We start from the raw sequence: 16,838 nt of genomic DNA, 5'->3' as shown, positions 1-16,838 counted from the left end.
CGGCGAGAGCGGGCGGGCCCCGGGCGGGCAGGCTGGGCCGCGCCGCGCCGCCGCCGGCTGAGGCGAATCTGCCGGCCCGAATCACAGGCGCCGCCGCGGCGCGGGAGCCCCGCCCGCCGCCCGTCCCCCGCCCCCCGCCGCAGCACGGCAGCAGGCCCGGTTGGAGCAGTTTATTTACAGTTGGTAACGCGGTACAGGCCGCCCGCCCTCCCGCCGAGCCGGGTGACTGGCCGGCTGGGGCCCCGGGCATGCACGCAGCCCCGGGGGTCAGGTCCCCCCGGCGGTCGCACCGTGCCCGCCGGCAGCCTGGGCCCGGGCGCCGGCTCTGCCCGTGCCGCGGGACGGAGCGGCCGGGCAGGGGCGGGGGCGGCCGGGGACACCTGGCCCTGCCAGAAGAGGGGGGTCCCAGCGCTGGGCACCGGCCGCAGCGGCTAATTGTCCCCGCGGGGGGGGCCCACATCCATGGCCAAGCCCAGGCCGTCAGCAGAAGAGAGGTGACACTCCTGGCCGAGCCCACGGCCCCGGGGGGAGCTACTGGGGGGCCGCCCGGCGCGGCTTGATGTCGCGGGTCTTCATGTAGGAGAGGAGCTGCTCGGGGATCTCAGCCAGCACGTCCTTGGCCAGGCGGGCCATGCTTAGCACCTGGTTTCCCGAGTCATCCACGTAATCCCGAAACGGCACAAACTTCAAGGGAAGGAAGTTTGCAGCCCGGTTGGGAACAACCCTGCGGCTGCAGGGGTCAGCGAGGGACTGAGCATCTCTCGCCTGTGGTGGGACTGGGCTCAGTGCCAGTGTTACCTGTACGATGTCCCTCTCAGCGAACCGTCCCCGGGAAGACACCCGTACCTCATCACCATCCAGCTCCTCCATGGCTGGGAGGGGACAGCCGGTGTCACTGAGCCTTGGTGGGGTGGCCACCAGGGACAGAAACACCATCCTTTCCTCCAGGACACTGAAAGCATCCCGGAGGAAGGGACAGAGTTTCCATCTCCCTTCCCTGGTGTCTCCAAACACCAACTCACCCTCAAACTCGGCTGGACCCACTCCCACAATGATGATGGACATGGGCAAGGCAGAAGCCTGTGGAGCAGAGGCAGGGTGGCAGCTGTGGCAGCACCCAGTGTGGGGTGAACTCACAGTGATGAGGGTGCACTCACGGTGACAATGGCTTCCTTGGTCTGCAGCATGTCAGAGATGACACCATCGGTGATGATGAGGAGGACGTGGTACTGCGAGCCATCTGTCACTTGGGCGGCTGCCCTATAGGGACAAGGATGGGGTCCCTCCAGCAGCCCCACTGGCGTGGGACAGCTGGCCCCACTGCGAGACCGGTGGCATTTAGGGACAGCAAAGGGGACAGAGTCCCCTCGTACTCACCCAGCTACCTGGTTGATGACGGGGGCAAAGTTGGTGGGACCATAGAGCTGTACGGTGCGCAGGCTCTGGAGGTAGGACTCCAGCACACCCTCAATGCCAGCACAGTTGGGGTTGTCCACGTTGTTGTTCTGGGGGATGGGGATGGGTGCTGGAGGGGGACCATGGCTCCCAGTGTCCCCCCTGGCTGCAGGATGCCAGGGCAGAATGCGGCCAGGGTTCTTCCCCTCCCCACCCAGCTGCTGTGGGCACCCCACGGGCAGCCCTGCCCCACAGCTGGGAGATCTGGGTTCACCCTCAGCCCTGCCCCATGGTGGGGTGTTCCCCCCCACCCCAGGGCGCACCAGGGGGAACTGGTGGGAGATCTTGCCGTCAGGTGGGAGTTTGGCACCGAAGCCGTAGGCAGGGAAGAGCTTGTCGCTGTCGTAGTCCTGGATGATCTCCCCCACCGCCTTCAGTGCCAGGGCGTAGGCGCTCAGCTGGTAGGGACTCGCATAGTGCAGCGAGGTGGGCTGTGATGGCATCCCTGCGGCACAGTGCCTGTCGGCACCTGCCCCATGGCCAGCCCCACAGCGGTGGCAATGGGACACCCCCCCACCAGCTGCACTCACCGTTGGAGGCCGTGAAGTCAATGGCGACGGTGAAATTCAGCTGCGTCCTTGGGGGGGAGAGCGAGGCAGGCTGCCGGCCCCACAGCACGGGGATGCTATCTTCCAGCCCCATGGCGTGGCGTGTCCTCGCCACTCAGGACCCATCACCTGAGCCCCCCCTTCCCCAGCCAGTGCCCCTCAGCCTGGGGCTGCCACCCTGCACCCCATCCCCAACCCCACTGCCCACTCATCACCCCCAGGCTCCACCTGCGCTGTCACCGCTGTCCTCAGCCCGAGACCCTCGCCCCTGGGGGGTCTCAGGGAGCTGGGGGGCACCCAGCCCCCCACTCACCCGCCCCGGATGTAGTCGACGAAGGTGAACTCGGACTCGACGGAGAAGGAGAGCAGTGTCACCTGTGGGCATGGCGGGGGGGGGGGGGTCAGGCCCAAATCCAGCCCCCCACCCCTGGCAGACACAGCAGGGGGGGTCAGACCTGCCCACCCCCACCACAGGTGGGAGCCGCAGGAGTGCCCCAGCCCCACTCACGGTGCCGGAGTTCACATATTTCTTCTTCTTGCATTTCTTCCTGGGGTTCAGCACCTGCGAGCACAGGGGTGAGTTGGCCCTAGCGTAGGTTCCCCCCAGCCCCTGCCCCAGCCCCCACCCTACCTCGTACACCGTGAACTGGCTCTGTGCTCGGGAGAGTTCCCTGTAGCTCGTGGCAAACTCCCCAATGAAGTCGTGGCTGCGGGAGGAGCACAGGGGCAGCACGACCAGGCACCCCGGTGAGGGGCACCCTGGGAAGTGACAGCAGCACCCCAATGTCCCCTGCCACCCCGTGGACATGGCCTCACCTCCCATCCCGGTCCCAGTCGTACACATCTATCTTCACCGTCCTGAAAGCAAAGGTGGGCAGTGGGTGAGTGGCCAGCCTGGCTGGCACAGCCCCCCCAGCCCCCCCGGTTTGGGGACAGCCAGCCCCACAGCGAGCACCCTGCCTGCATGCTGCTGGCAGAGCCACCCTGCCTGCCCAGCCTGCAGCTCTGCCAGGAGAGAAGCGAGAAATTTGGGTCATGGCGGGGGCCTTGGAAAGGAGGGGAATGCCTTTATGTAATTTGGGTTGCAAAAGAGGAAAAAAAAAACCCAACAGGGACCCAATTTTGCACTGCTTGCTGCTATGGGGCCAAACCCGTGAAGAGATGCTCATGCCCTGCTCCGGGCCACGGCTGCCCCGTCCCCGTACCGGTCGTAGTCACCATTGCAGAGGGCACGCACGGGGATGGTGAAGGGCTGCCACACCGGGTTGAGCGTGTTCTTCACCACCTCCGTCTTATGGCAGATGGTGAAACTGCGGGGACAGGGCAGGGTTGGGGTGCGCTGTGTGGTGATGCTGGCACCCTGCCCGCCCCACCAGGGCCCCACGCTCACGTGCCATCCTCATTGCTGCGGTAGAAGACGAGGAAGGGGTCAGATTTTCCAAAGAAGTCCTTCTTGTCCAGCTTGTTGGCACACAGCTGCATCGTGACGATGTCCTGGGGACAGGGACCATCACTGCTGGGCACCTCCTCACCCCCCACCCCAGCAGCTGCCCACAGCAGGGAGGCTGCACAGCCCCTGCCTTGCAACTGCTGGGACATGGGCACTCACCCGGCAGTTACTCAGCTCCTCAGCCAGCAGCAGGATGGTCCCACACCGCTTCCCTGGGACCCCCCTGGGACCAGAGGCACCCAGTCAGCTTGGAGATAAGGAGAATGGGACAGGGGCAGGAGGTGGGGTCAGGGCTGGGCTTGTGGTCCACGGCTGGTGCTCGGCAGCATGGCCAGTGCCCCCAGCAGAGGACGTGCAGGGAGGTGTCCCATGGGGCAGGTGGCTGGGGACATGGTGTGGGACCCCTGCTTGCCCTGCCACGGGGTGTGACTCACGTGAGGGGTCTCTCCAGACGGCCTCGCTGGGACCCGATCACCTCCCCCAGTGCTACGAATGCCTGCCCCAGGAAGTCCTGTGCCCCGAGCACAGTGCTGTGAGGCCCTGGGGCTCCTGCCCCAGCCACCAACCCCCCTACCCTCCCCCCCAGCACCAACAGAACCTGCCACTACCACCCCCACAACCACCCCCACCCCCACAGAACCTGCCACCACCTTGCCTCGGGGCCACACCAAGTGTCCTGAACCCACCCTGTGCCCCAAGAGCCACCACCCAGCCCAGAACCCATCCTTCACCCCCAGGGACCATCCCAAGTGCCCACTCCACATCCCCTGGACTCATCCTGTGCCCCCAGGGACAGCCCACAGCCCCGGACCATCCCTGTGCCCCCACAGAACTGCACCATGTGCTCTGGACCCATCCCTCCAGAGCCACCCCATGTGCCCTGAACCCCTCCTGCACCCCTCAGACCACCCTACACCCATCTTGCACCCCCAAAGCCACCCCCACGGTGTGTTCTGGCCCCATCTTGCACCCTGCCCCACCAGGCACCCCCAGGAGGGCTGGGTTCCCAGGGCAGAGCAGGGGCTGATGCATGGCAGGCACCTACCTTCTGCCAGTCCCCATGGGGCACAGAGAGATGGAGAGCAGGTTAGAGCCCTCTGAGGGGCACCTGTCCCCCCTCGGCACCACCCACGTGGGGCACAGACTTGGGGTGCCCCACTGCGGCATCACACCAGGGTGTCACCGCGCGTCCCCCCGGCACAGGCTGTGCTCACCTGCTTTAAAACGGAGCAGCTCTTGGAGTCCATGTTGTAGCTGGTGGTGGGAGAGCAGAGCCCTGAGCCAGTGCCAGCAGGGTGCCCCGGCATGCAGCCCTGCTTTCCCACCCGTCTGGGCTTTTTGCCGCCATATCTTTCTTTATTATCATTATTTATTATCCTTATTATCATTATTTATTACCAGCTGGGTGCTTTGTTCCACATCAAGCAGAGCTGAGCCCTTCCCCGGGCACCCTACTCACACATCGAAGCGGAGGTTTTGCTTCTCCTCGAAGTAGTAGTCGAGGACAAACTTGCGGACGAAGTCAGGGTTCAGGGTGTTGTCAATCACCTCGGTGCGCCCAAACTGCGGGGAGAGGGGTGAGGGCAGGACCCCCCCCAGGACCCCTCCCCATCACAGCTGCCCCAGCACTAATCCTGGCAGGGGATTAGTGCTGCTGGCAGGGCTGGATCATTAGCGTGGATGTGGAGGGATCATTAGCATGGATGCGGGTGGCCATATGGGCCTGTTTAACCCAGCTGGGGATTAGCCAGGAGCTGGGGTGCTGTGAGAGGCAGCACCCCCAGTGTGGGGCTGGGAGCCTCCCCAGGGACCTGGTGAGAGGGGCTGTGCTCACCTCCTTCCACTCGCTGCTTCCTGAGCCCTGCACAAAGAGGACCACCACTGCGGAGAGAGGAGCAGAGCCGGGCTGCCGTGCCATGCCATGCCATGCCCATGCCACGCCATGCCGTGCCCCCTGCCCAGCCCTGCCACCCACCTGGGTCAGACTTGGAGAAGGTGTCCATGTCCAGCAGGTTCCTGGAGGGACAGAGCCAGGTGTGAGCAACCTGGGTGCCACGCACCCAGCCCTGCAGCAGGTCCCCATGTCCTCCCTACCCCAATCATGGAACAGCACCATGCCAGAAGGCCGTGCCGGCACCCAGGACCAGGAGCCCCAGCACCCTGGGGAGACGTGCTGGCTCCCACCGCAAGGTTCAGTGGGACAGCAGGGTGAGCGGGGAGCAGTGTCTCCAGCGCTGATGATAATTGAACATGACAGGGAACCCATTTAGAGGATGAAACCTTCCCCTATGCCGCCGGCACTGCTGAGTGCCCGCCGCACCCCAGCAGCAGAAGCGTGGCTGACGGTGGGGCGCAGAAGTGAAAGGAGGCACTTAGAGCAGGGGGTGGGCAGCTGGTGGGGACCAGCTCTGCACCCCTGACAGCTGCCAGCAGAACGGTTGATCACTGCCTTTTGCACAGTGTGACACCGGAAAGTGCCGGGGACTGCAACCGGCACTGCTGGGATCCTTCCCTCACCCCTGGGGTGGCTGCACAGGTGGGCTGGGCGTGGCTGGGGGCTATGGGGCTAAGCCAGCACCCCTGGCACCAGCATGCAGGAGAGAGACCTCCCAGGGCTCCCCCAGCAGCCCTGGGCAGGGCTGAGCCCTTGGGGGGCTGCGAAGCCGAAGCCTGCCCCTGCTCTGGGCCATCTCCAGGAGGGAACCCTGGCCCCTGCCTGGAGCTGCCAGGCCCCACAGCCCCTCTGCCTGCTGCCCGGGGATGGCAGGGGCTCAGCTGCAAAGAGGGAGCACAGCAGTCCCTGGCCCAGACTGGAGTTTGCAGAGCTCGGGGATGGGCCAGAGCTGCCCATCTGGGCAGGGGGCTTTGTGGGGCCAACCCCAGGCTTTCCCTGAGCCCCGGCACAGGGATGCTGCTGCTGCCTGGGAGGCTCCCGGTGCCGGTCCCTGTGGCCAGAACCGCCGGCCGCGGGCAGCGGTGCCTCTGCTGGGCTATATTTAGCCGCTGACAGACTGGCTCAGCCGCCGCCGCCTGCCCCGCGGACCCTGTCAGGGACCGGAGGCACCGGGCAGCATCTCTCCCGCAGCCCCCGTCCCGCCGCGGCCCAACGCTGCCCACTCCTGGCCCCGCTGCCCCGCACGGGGCTCGCGGAGCCGGGCGGAGCCGGGCAGCCTGCCTGCGGCCAGCACTGGCACCCTGCGGCCCCACCAGCAGCACCCCCTGCCCCGCCAGCATCGCCCCGCCAGCATCACCCCGAGCGGGGCCGTCCCGCACCCCAGCCCCGGGTGAGGGCATCGCAGCCAAGCCGCGGAGCTGTGCCCGGTGCCAGCATCCCCCGGGACCCCGCGGAAGGGACGGGACGCGACGCCTCCCCACGGGTGGCAGCCGGGCACAGGGGTGTTGGGCACACGCTGTGGCACCGGGTGGTACCTGGGGACCGAGGGAGCCCCGCCGCCCGCCCCACCCCGGGGCCGGGGGCTGACCGGCGGGCAGCGGGATGCTGCAGGACACGGGCATCCCGCAGCGCATCCCCGTGCCTCTCGCACCCACCCGCGTCCGGGCACCAGCCCCCGCCCGCTCTCCCGCCCCGCTCCCGGCTCACCGGCAGGACACGGTGAGCTCCACTTTGGTGCCCGGCACGCTGCCGGCCGCCGGCTCCAGCGCTCCCGGAGACGCCATCCCCGCCCGGGCGCCGCCGCTGCTCCGCGCCGCCTCCTCCCGCGCCGCCGAGGCGGGCGCGCCCGGGGGCGGGCACGGCACGGCACGGCACGGCACGGGCACAGCGGCCCCGTCCCCGTCGGCAGCGCCGCCCCGGGCCCCGGAGGCGGGGGGTCGGCACCGGGGACTGGCCCGACTCCCGACGGCTCAGCCCCGGGACAGTGTCCGGGCTCGGCTCAGCTCAGCCCCACCGGGACCTCCCGTCTGGGGCTGCGGGCTCCGCTCCGCTCCCCAACCCGGTGCGGCGGAGGCTCAGTTCCCACCCCCCCCCCACTCCCGCCCCGCCGGGGGCTCCCTCCCGGTCCCGGTTCGGTGCTATTTCGGTGCCGCCGCTCCCGGAGCGTGGGCCGAGCTATTTATAGCGAGCGGCGCCCACGGCAGCGCGGCTCCCGCCGCCCGGCTCCTCCACGCCGCCCCCCGCCCCAGCCCCGCCGCCCCCCGCCCGCAGCCCAGACAGGAGGCAGGAGAGATCACAGCTCGGGGGTCTTTACTGGTCGGAGCCCCCCGGCGCTCCCCCAGCCCCAGGCAGGGGTGGGCGGCAGCAGGTGCTGGGTGCTGCGGGTGCCGGCACCGGGAAGGGGGTCCCAGGGCTTGGCCAGGGGGACCCGCCAGCCCTGGGGGTCTCCAGCCAGTGGTGGGGAACGCCGCGCTCAGATCGTGCTGCTGCCTCTCAGTCCCACGCCCCGCACGAACTGCTCGAGGAGGCCGCCGATGGCCCCCGAGGGGCTGGGGGGCACGGCCTTCAGGCCGATGGTCCGGCTGTAGCTGGCCAGAAAGGCAGAACGCACTTCTTCCAGCCGGGAACTCGCGGTCGCTCGCTGACACCAGCCTAGGGGAGAGAAGGGGGAGATCAGTGACTGCCGCCATCCCTCTCCCCAGCCCAGCTCTCACTCCTGATGCAGGGCAGGAGGCTGGCAGCAGCGCTGGGGCACTGTCCACAGCACCAGCAGGGCCGTGGTGCTCAGCTGGCTCTGCCGGTCAAAGCAGCACCAGCCCCAAAAGGCTCTGGCTACAGTAGCCGGTTGCCGCCTTGCCCAAGCCAACCCAAGCCAACCCTCCCATGGAGCCCCTCGCAGCCCCAGCCTCCCGCTCCCCCCCAGGTCTCCCACACCACGGTGCTGACGAGGCCGCGGTTCACACGAAAGCGCTGCTTTCGCCAAGCGGGTGCTGGCTGACGTCAGCCCCTGCACCAGCTCCCTCCCCTCCTCGCATGGCGTTCCCAGATGGAGCCTGTCCGCACGTGCCATGCCTGGACAGTTGCTTCCAACCTATTTGCCACCGTCCCTCGTTTCCACCAGTCCCAGCCTCGGGCGCTTGTGCCGGCACAGCTAGCTTTGGGGAAGGGGAGAGGAGAGGGGGCAGCCAAGGTGACAGAAGCCCCAAGGAGCGCTCCAGCTGTGGAAAGAAGAGAGCCAAGCGGCATTTTACTTCTGCTCTATGGCACAGCTGCTCTCTGCAAGCAGGAGGGCTGTGTGCAGAGTAGGGCACAGCTTCCCCTGGGACCTGCTCTCCTCTCCAGCTGATCCACCCACACAGTTAAGGGCTGGGGGAAGAGAGCAGAGGGGAGGTGGTATTTCAGTTCAGGGAGCAGGGGAAAGCAAGACAAGGGTTCAGAGGGAGCTGTTCCAAGGGCTCCAGCCTGAAACGGTCTTTGTTGCGGTGCCTCTGCGACGTGCCGGTGGTTCCCAGAGAGAATAAGACATTCCTCAAAGGTCACTCCAAGGGCACAGCGCGAACCTTCCCCATAAAAAATTCTCTTTAATCTCTCCAGTGCCTGGGCTGGCTATAAATTGGCACAGCTCATTTGAATGGAAGTGTTAACCACCCACAGCCAACAGCTTTGGTCCGGAAACAGCAGCAAGAGGATATGGTGGGAGGCCTATAAACAGCAAGCGATGCTGAGGCAGCCAACCAGGCCGCTGTTTACAGTGTCTGATAATAAAGAGAAGACAGAGGGCAAAGGAAAAAGGCAACATATCTAAACACATAAAAAAGATGCTTTTTTGGCAACCTAATTAGGACGTGGAACGCGCAAACCTGCTAGCATTAAAAATAAGCTACGTGAAAGCGGGACTTACTTGCACCCGAATAGAGTGATCTTACATGTCACACACAAAGGTAAGCGAGGGCGTGCAGCAGTTAGGTCTCGTGTCTTCTGGCTCTTGCACCGCTTTACAGAGCAGATTTGTATTTAGATTTTTAGGTTACTTTCATGGAGTGAGACACTCCAAGGTGCAGGGCCAAGCAGCTAGCCACTGCCTGACACCCAGCCCTGCAGACCGGCTGCACCATTTCACTCTGAGCAGTTCAAACAGGGAGGCAGGTCGCGTTTGCCAAATCCACGGTGCTTTGCCCTGCGACGCTTCCTACAGCCTGCCCGCTTGTCTGCAGCTTGGGGTGCAGGATGAGAGGAGGCTGTCAAAGCCCCAGCTCAAAGTAAGCCCTGACAAGCCCCACACAAGCACAAGAAGTAGGCTGTGAAAAGCATACCTTCATCGAACTGCTGCCAGCTGAGATGTAAAGTGGGAACTTAAATGGAATTTGATTTTCAAAAAACTCATACTGTGCTGGCCTGCAAAAAACTGGGATAAAACCACAATGGGCTCCTGAGCAAACAGAGCTAAGAGCAGAGACAGAGTGGAGGCCCTGGGTTAAGGTCAACACAACATCCTTGGGATGTCTTCACCCCTTCTTCCACACAGCGCCTGGTCCCAGCATCTGAGCATCCCACAGCTCTAGTGAAGAGCTGAACAGGGCAAAGCACTTGCAGCATCTGCTGCACACCCAAGGGAGCAGCACTGATGCTGTTCCCCTCCCTTTGAAGCAGGCTGTCCCAAGCAGCTGGCCTCCAAACCACACGAGCCTATGGTCTCAGCACAGGCAGATTCAGAGCTCAACTTCAATTCACACTTCTCTACTGAATTCCCTATTCTGACATTGGATCCAACTCCAAGGGCAGCAACAACTTGCTGGGGATCAGCAGTCACCAAGCGCAGCCAGGTTCAGGGCACAGTAAAGCAGTCACCAATTCAGATGCCCATTCTTCAGTCCCTTCTGCTCCCTCACCCATCTCCAAACAACTGCAGGAGCAGATCAGCCATCCTCATGAAAGGAGGAAGCAAATCCTGGCCAAGCCACGTCCAACACCTCTCATGATTTTTTCATCTGCCAATTCATGGGTCTTGCTGCTTTGTAACTTGGGGCAGCTGCTCTGCTCAGTGGCCCAGCACACAGCCACATGAGAAGATGAGCCAGGGCAGCTAGCCTGTCTCACAGGAGATGTTGGTTTTCATGTCACTTGCCCTCTGCCTCCAAAGCACGTACTCAGATCTCGGTAAGAGACTGCAAGTGTTTGGCAGCACAACTCCAGCACAGCTAGCTAGCGGCAGCCTCTGATCTGCCATTTCAGTTTCTTGATTGAGAGCTTGCAGCCTGAAGGCACAAGCCAAGGTTCTCCTCTAACAGCAATTAAAGTGCATCTCCTGTCTTTCAAGCTTCCTCAGAGGTGGCTTTCTATCTGGGGAGGAACATTTGCCTCCCAGCCATTTTATATGACAAGATGTGGCAGGATGCAGGGTCTCTGCTGCTCTGCACTGGCCAGACACAGCACCTGCAAATGATGCTGAGTGTGGTCAGACAAAATTTGGGTTACAGAAGGAAAGCCCCTCTCCTGTTGCAGCAAGGATCTGTCCCCAGCGGGGAGATGGAGATGAGCAAGATCCAAAAGCAAAAAAATCTGGGTAACCAGTCCTGTCCTTACAAGCATGCATCCTCAAGTGCACTCAATTATGCCCAAATTCAGCATCTTCAGGGGAGGAAAGCCTCTTCTTCCTGCAGAAGGCAAAGCGTCCTCCCGTAATGAGGCAGAGAAAAGGTGGGTTTCTTTCCGAGTTCAGCACAAGCAAAGAGTGCTCAGTGACTGAATTTGTGGATGGAAAGCATCAAGGCAGGGAAGACGGGACAGTCTGTCATGGGCTCCCAGGCCTCTTCGGAAGTGTCAGGGTGATAAAGTTCCAGCACTCGCAGCCAGCTGAGAGACCCAAGGAGAGATCCTGCATTTGAGACACTTACAGGCAAGTGCAAGGGAACTCATCCGGGAAGCTGCAAGGGAGAGAGGCGTCTGCGCTCAGGATTGCCTGCTCCCGAATACTGCCACACCCTGTCACCATCTGCCAGCTGCCAAAGTCTGTGGAAACGGAAGATCCGGGCAGAGAATGGTCCGCCGATCTGGGGCAGAGAGAGAGGGAGACGGCGCAATCAGTCAGGTCATTCAGCCACATGCCTTTCACTAATGCTGGTGCCAGGGACCTGTCGGGCTGCCTGCCAGCAGTGCCTGTGCCAGCAGCTTTGACACTCAGGGACCAGGGCGCAACATGCAGCTCTGGCTGGGCCTCTGGCCAAGCCTTTCCTTTGAAAGCGAGGTGAGAGCCAAGCTGGCTGGGGCTGACAAAGCAGCAGGAGCACACCGGGAGCTGGACAGGACAGAGCCAGCAAGAAGCAGATGGCCATGCAGAACTGTGAAACCCATCAGCAAGATGCAACAGCAGGTCCTGCCCTGAATCCCTCACAGATGTGGCTGCTGTGCTGTACAGGGGGCACTCCCCTGTTGCTTGTTGTAGCTGTCAGCACATCCCAGGGCAGTGGCAAGGCCTGATGGAGAATCAAGGTTGTGACTTGGTTAGTGCTGAGAAAGACTTAGAGATCCTTGGTCCGGCAGCCGCTAGAAAGCAGATCACTCAGAGGCATTAACACCAGACCTGAACAGAGCCAGTCACTGCTCAAGATGTCCCCAGGGCATCCCCACCACCACCCAGCATCTGAAGATCTTTTCATTCCTGTGCTAGAAGAATGGACTGTGCCAGAAACCAGGTGGCAAAATATCGAGGATAGGAAAAATAGTCAAGGGAGGGTAATTGTTTGATGTATGCAACCTCCTGCCAGGAAAGGAGGAAGCATGAAATCTGGTAAGTGAATCTGAGGAGTCCCTCCAAAATCTCAGAGAAGAGGGCACAATCACTTGAGACTAACCCAGAGCTCTTGGCTTCTGGGGAGCAAGCAATTACTGTGCCCTGCTTGCACAGCAGAGCACACATAGCTGGAAGCACAGCCTGTGGCAGAGCTACTCAATTACACACCATCAAGATCTTCTAGATAATTTATCTGAGAACTGCTGGGCAGATAGCAGTGCACCAGCTCCAGCTCTGCTGGGCCAGGTACTTGCACGCTGTCTTCACAGCTAAGAATAGCAGTGGCGCACTGCAGCTGCTCCCCAAGAGACCAGGAGAACAGCTAGAAAGACAGGATCTCCCACAGCAAGAAGGACCTCAGCAAGACTGGAAGGCAAGGGTAGGGCAAGACGCACAGCAGGAAACCTATTTGCAATCTCGATCTAATTCCAAGCCTGCTATTTAACTAGTCTGATCGATATGGCCAAGTTTGAGATGTTTGAAATGTGGTCCTGAGCTGGCTGCCGAAGCAGAGAAGGGGAAGTCACACAGCTCCTTGCCTGTCAGCTTCCCATCACAGTGATGATGCTCCTGTAGCTTGGGGGTAACACTGCTGTCTGGAAGTTCAGGCTCTGGAAGGGCACCACAGCAGAAAATAGGAAGAGCAGAGCTTCACCTGCCTTGCACAGCTCTTGTTCTTTGGCTGCTCAACGAACTGAGGAGTGAGGTTCAGAATAATGGGAGAATCCCTTCTTGCAAAAAGGTGTTTTTCCTAGAGCACGCAATGCTGCAGCAAGGACAAGAGTATTTCATTGAAAGCAAGACTGCAGTGTATACTCTTGGGAAGACCTTTTGAAGATCAGACAGGGATAACCTCCCCTGGGATGTAAGGAGTTCGTAAGGGAAAGGGAGCAGCTGTTCAGTGACATCTACTCCTCTCCCTGCCTTGGGAAGATAAAGCTGAGGAAGTCAGCGTGAAGGAGAGCATTTGGGCCTAGAGCACGGTGCCATGCTGGAAGCACAGTAGGAAGAGTGCAGAAAGCCAGGGAGAAGCATAGAGGAACACTGCTTCAGTGCAGAGGGAAGAGGAGGATGTCACCTCCTGACAGTACAGCACAGCCAGGCTGGAAAAATAGCAGTATCACACACAGTGGCAAGAATTTATTTCAGCTAAAGCAGTAAGGAGGTCTGCAGGCAATGGACTTGGGCTGGAAGTAGACAGGGGCATGACTATGTCAAAAAAGTAATGAGCTGCTGAACAGAGGATAGGTTTGGGGCCAGGCAGAAACAAAGGTTTTGAAGAGGGCAAGACTGGATGGCAGAGGAGAGATTGGGCCACGGCAGGATCTCCAGCAGGTGAAGAGAACTGAGCAGAGCTCTGCAGTTCTTGCAAAGGGAGAGTAGTGTCAGGAGCCTGCCTAGAAGACTGTGCCCATGCCATGCCAAGCAAAGGAGTAAGACATGATCCAGGGCCCCAGGGACAGTAAAAAGGTCCCCGTGCCTGGTATCATCAATCACACTGGTCTGTAAGTCTGTGCTGAAGATGAGCAGAAAATTTTCCTGCTTTGGGTGTGCGGCTTCAGCTTCCAGTTGCTTGTCACCTTCCATGGTTGTCAGCTAAGATCAGACTTAGATCTTATACCACCTCTTGGAGGTCTCTCAAGTCACCTCTTGAATCCTTTCTTGAATAGGCTGATAAAAGCATCGTGTACTTTCCACAAGGAGCCACTCCTGGCGGCTTCCTAGCCCTCTAAGCCTTCCTGGGGTCCCTGGCCCTGCCAAGCAGCTGTGCACTTACTCAAGTTACATCTACCCTAACAGCACAGGAGTCTAGGAGTTCAAGGCAGCCAATTCTGTGTCTCACCTCCAGGCAGCAGAATAAACACTTGTTGATTAATTGAATAAGCTGATTGACTCTGCAGTGAGTCCAGGTCATCTCTCTCCTGGTTTATATATCTGAGCCTAGCCAGCAGAGCTAAGAGATCATGGCAGACTTTCCCCTCTATCCCCAATACCTCCTCAAGGGAGGCTCCTGAGGCAGTGTCACAACCAACAAACATCTTGAAAAACCTCAAGAGACAGCAGAGGCCACGGCTGGGCAAGACAGGTGGGGAAGGCACGGCATGGGAAACCTTGCATTTGCACTGCAAGGACAGCAGAGCTTCTTAAAAGCTGAACTTGGCTTGAGACCAAAACCAGATCTCTAGGGGAAACGTATCCCAGCACAATCTCATCAATGCTAGAGGCGAAAGTCTTCCTGTTATTTCTGTCCCTGAAGGCTCCTTGTAAAGTCTTGCTGCAGAGGCTGAAAAAGGGCTTCAGTGAGGCCCCCAGAGCAAGACAGGCTGCTGGGACACCAGGACCAGTCCCCAAGCCTTTAAGAACAACACATTTGGAACACATTACGGCCATGCCAGAGGCTGGCTAGCTGTGAGGGCAGTGTGGAAGGTCTTGGGAAGCAGCTGGATGACTACAGCAAAGCTGACATGGTTAGGGGAGATGAGATACAGCAAGCCTTCAAGTCGCTGTCTCTGCCACAGACATCTAATAGCAGACAGAAAGAGAATGAAAGTGAGCTTCACACACCCACCTCTTCAGGTCCATGAGTGGGAAGAAACTCCCTCAAAAGTGCAAGATTAACAAAATTAGATTAGCAAAACAGAGATGAGCTGCAAGCTGTTCCTTCACACAAGGAAGGACCTCTAGCAGGCCATAAACTGGCAACTCCTAGCCTGGAACGGTTCCTTTTAATTAGGTCAGCGCTTCCCATGCAACATGCTGCACAAGATAGAGTATTTCAGAGCACACGGACACGCGCCTACCAGAGGAGAGCCAATACCGGAGGCAGAGCAACAGTCAGGATCCTTCCCTTCTTAATATGTAACTGAGATGAGTGCCAAGTGCCAACAGCTAGGCTCTCATCCTGCCCTGTGCTGCCCCCGCTCACCTGCCATATTTCTACACACCTAGGACTATTTGGGAAGCAGCTCATTTGCCAGCATATGCTCTGTGCCTCAAATCGAAGCGTTAAGTAGGTACTGTGTGCACAGGCAGACTGTGGCAACCTGGAGTAAAGGGCAGCCCTTCCCACCTTTGCGTGGGAAATGTTGGCAAGGAGGAGTTGGCAGAAAGCTGTGCTGAGAGCCCTGGCTGAATCCCAGACAGCTCTCTACAGGCTGTGTTAGTGCCGTAACAGCCTGAGCAGCCAGTCCTCTGCGAGCACAACTATTTCTGATTGCAGCAGTCATGTGCCAGCCGGCAAGCCCATTTTGTGGCACAGTTGTGCAATAATTCCAGAAAACATTCCTGTAAACAATTCCTGTCCTGCTGTGGTCACTATCCCAAGCTGTCAAACCGCAGTTACAGCTTCCAAGCCAGGTGGCTGTAAGAGCAAGACACAGTGTGCTTGCAGTTTCAGCATGATCAACACAACACCCAAAGCCAAGGGACAGCAGCTTCTCTGTCCCTCTCTGTGCTCACTGCACTCCCCCCAGACCCACAGCTGAACAGTCTGCAGCCCTTTAAGTAAGAGGTCTGTGTGGCTGTTGATCAAAGCAGATCGTCCACAATTTAACTCCTGAAGATCTCAACTCTCCAGATCACAGTACTTTGGGTTTTGTTTAATTGACTTAGCAAAAGCACATTCAACCAAAGATTATCCAACTGCTAATCCACATTAGCGCTACGTACACACACACTAAATCCCTGACACAGATACAGGGGTTTCCTGCAGTGCCATGGGATGCTTAGACTGTGTCAAATGCAAACACAGAACATGGTTTGCAAGCCGCTACCCACTTGCACGCAGGGAGCTCGATTCAATGCACGCTATCTGCCACACTCGGACTCTGCTTGTAGAACAATCAGCACCTTGTCCTACTCTGTAAATAGGCTATGCAGTATCTTCATGCATGTTTGCCCTCAGCAGATGTGATCTTACCATCGCATTGGGGTAAGCTAAGAATTTGCCTTTGTTCTGCTTTGCCTAACAAGAACCATCCTGGGATTTACGGATACCCAGGACCTCTGGATCAGAGCAGGACTCACAAGACCAGCTGGTGAGGCACTGTCAGCACCGGAATGCTGACATGGCCTGGTCAGGAGAGGGGCTTGGCTCCCACCAGCTGACTCCGCATTTGTGACTCCTTCCTTTGGGACATCACAGTTCTCCTCCCAGGCTCTGCTCATCTCTCTTCGCTGGCTTGCCTTCACGTTCCCTTGCCTGCCAGCACCCAGACTGGGCTGTTTACATGAACTACCTTAAGGGTGCCTGCTGGCATTTTACAAGCAACCATTTTTCCTCAACTGCTGCTGCAGTGGTTAAGTGTTTTGTTGCTATGGCCACACCACCAGAGGATTAGGAAGTCAAGTACAATAGTTTCTTCATCTTAGGAGCCTTGGCTGTTAACCCTGCCAGCAGCACTGTAGAGATAAAGTTATTTTTGGCATCCTGATCAGTCTCTGTGCTCCAGTCTTTCCATCCTAGTCCCACCACTTTTCTGGGGTGAAGGGAAAGAATTTACCTTTTCCTTCCATCACAGATACACTCCTCTTTATCCACCCGATGGGATCCATCCTTTTCAGGATGGAAAACGGTGGCTGAAGGTACTGTGATATCCATTACCTGCATGGAGCTCACCAGACAAATGCAGATTAACATAGTCCAAGCAGGGAGACCAAAGCCAAGTGGTGACATAACCCCTCTCTTGGGAGAAAACATAC

The 16,838-nt window shown here is 59.6% G+C and overlaps 2 protein-coding genes across 3 annotated transcripts in view; both read right to left on the bottom strand.

Moving 5' to 3' along the window:
- Positions 1-155: 155 nt before the first annotated feature.
- On the bottom strand, positions 156-7,382 carry CPNE9 (copine family member 9). 2 transcript variants are annotated; one of them, XM_037385956.1, is made up of 21 exons: positions 7,055-7,380; positions 5,429-5,469; positions 5,288-5,334; positions 4,913-5,016; positions 4,668-4,707; positions 4,499-4,501; positions 3,888-3,964; positions 3,613-3,676; positions 3,394-3,497; positions 3,209-3,313; positions 2,820-2,861; positions 2,635-2,710; positions 2,512-2,565; positions 2,317-2,378; positions 1,986-2,032; positions 1,719-1,900; positions 1,378-1,505; positions 1,158-1,260; positions 1,023-1,080; positions 799-872; positions 156-684 (listed from the first exon to the last, which is right to left on the bottom strand). In XM_037385956.1, the coding sequence occupies exons 1-21, from the start codon at positions 7,129-7,131 to the stop codon at positions 532-534; spliced, it is 1,641 nt and encodes a 546-aa protein (XP_037241853.1). In that variant the 5' UTR covers positions 7,132-7,380; the 3' UTR covers positions 156-531. The 2 variants fall into 2 exon arrangements, with proteins under 2 accessions (XP_037241853.1, XP_037241852.1); XM_037385955.1 differs by having other exon boundaries at positions 2,512-2,710; positions 7,055-7,382.
- A 315-nt stretch (positions 7,383-7,697) lies between these two features.
- The window catches only part of MTMR14 (myotubularin related protein 14), a 34,339-nt gene continuing 25,198 nt past the window's right edge, over positions 7,698-16,838 (bottom strand). The window contains 3 exon segments of the mRNA XM_037385287.1: positions 7,698-7,973; positions 7,975-7,999; positions 11,242-11,397. Of these exon segments, the coding sequence (XP_037241184.1) occupies positions 7,821-7,973; positions 7,975-7,999; positions 11,242-11,397 (334 nt within the window). The 3' untranslated portion in view covers positions 7,698-7,820.

This window comes from Falco rusticolus, chromosome 4 (assembly GCF_015220075.1).
Source record: "Falco rusticolus isolate bFalRus1 chromosome 4, bFalRus1.pri, whole genome shotgun sequence".
Taxonomy (NCBI): domain Eukaryota; kingdom Metazoa; phylum Chordata; class Aves; order Falconiformes; family Falconidae; genus Falco; species Falco rusticolus.
Note: the sequence above shows the minus strand (reverse complement) of the source record. Positions and strands in the feature narration are given on the sequence as shown.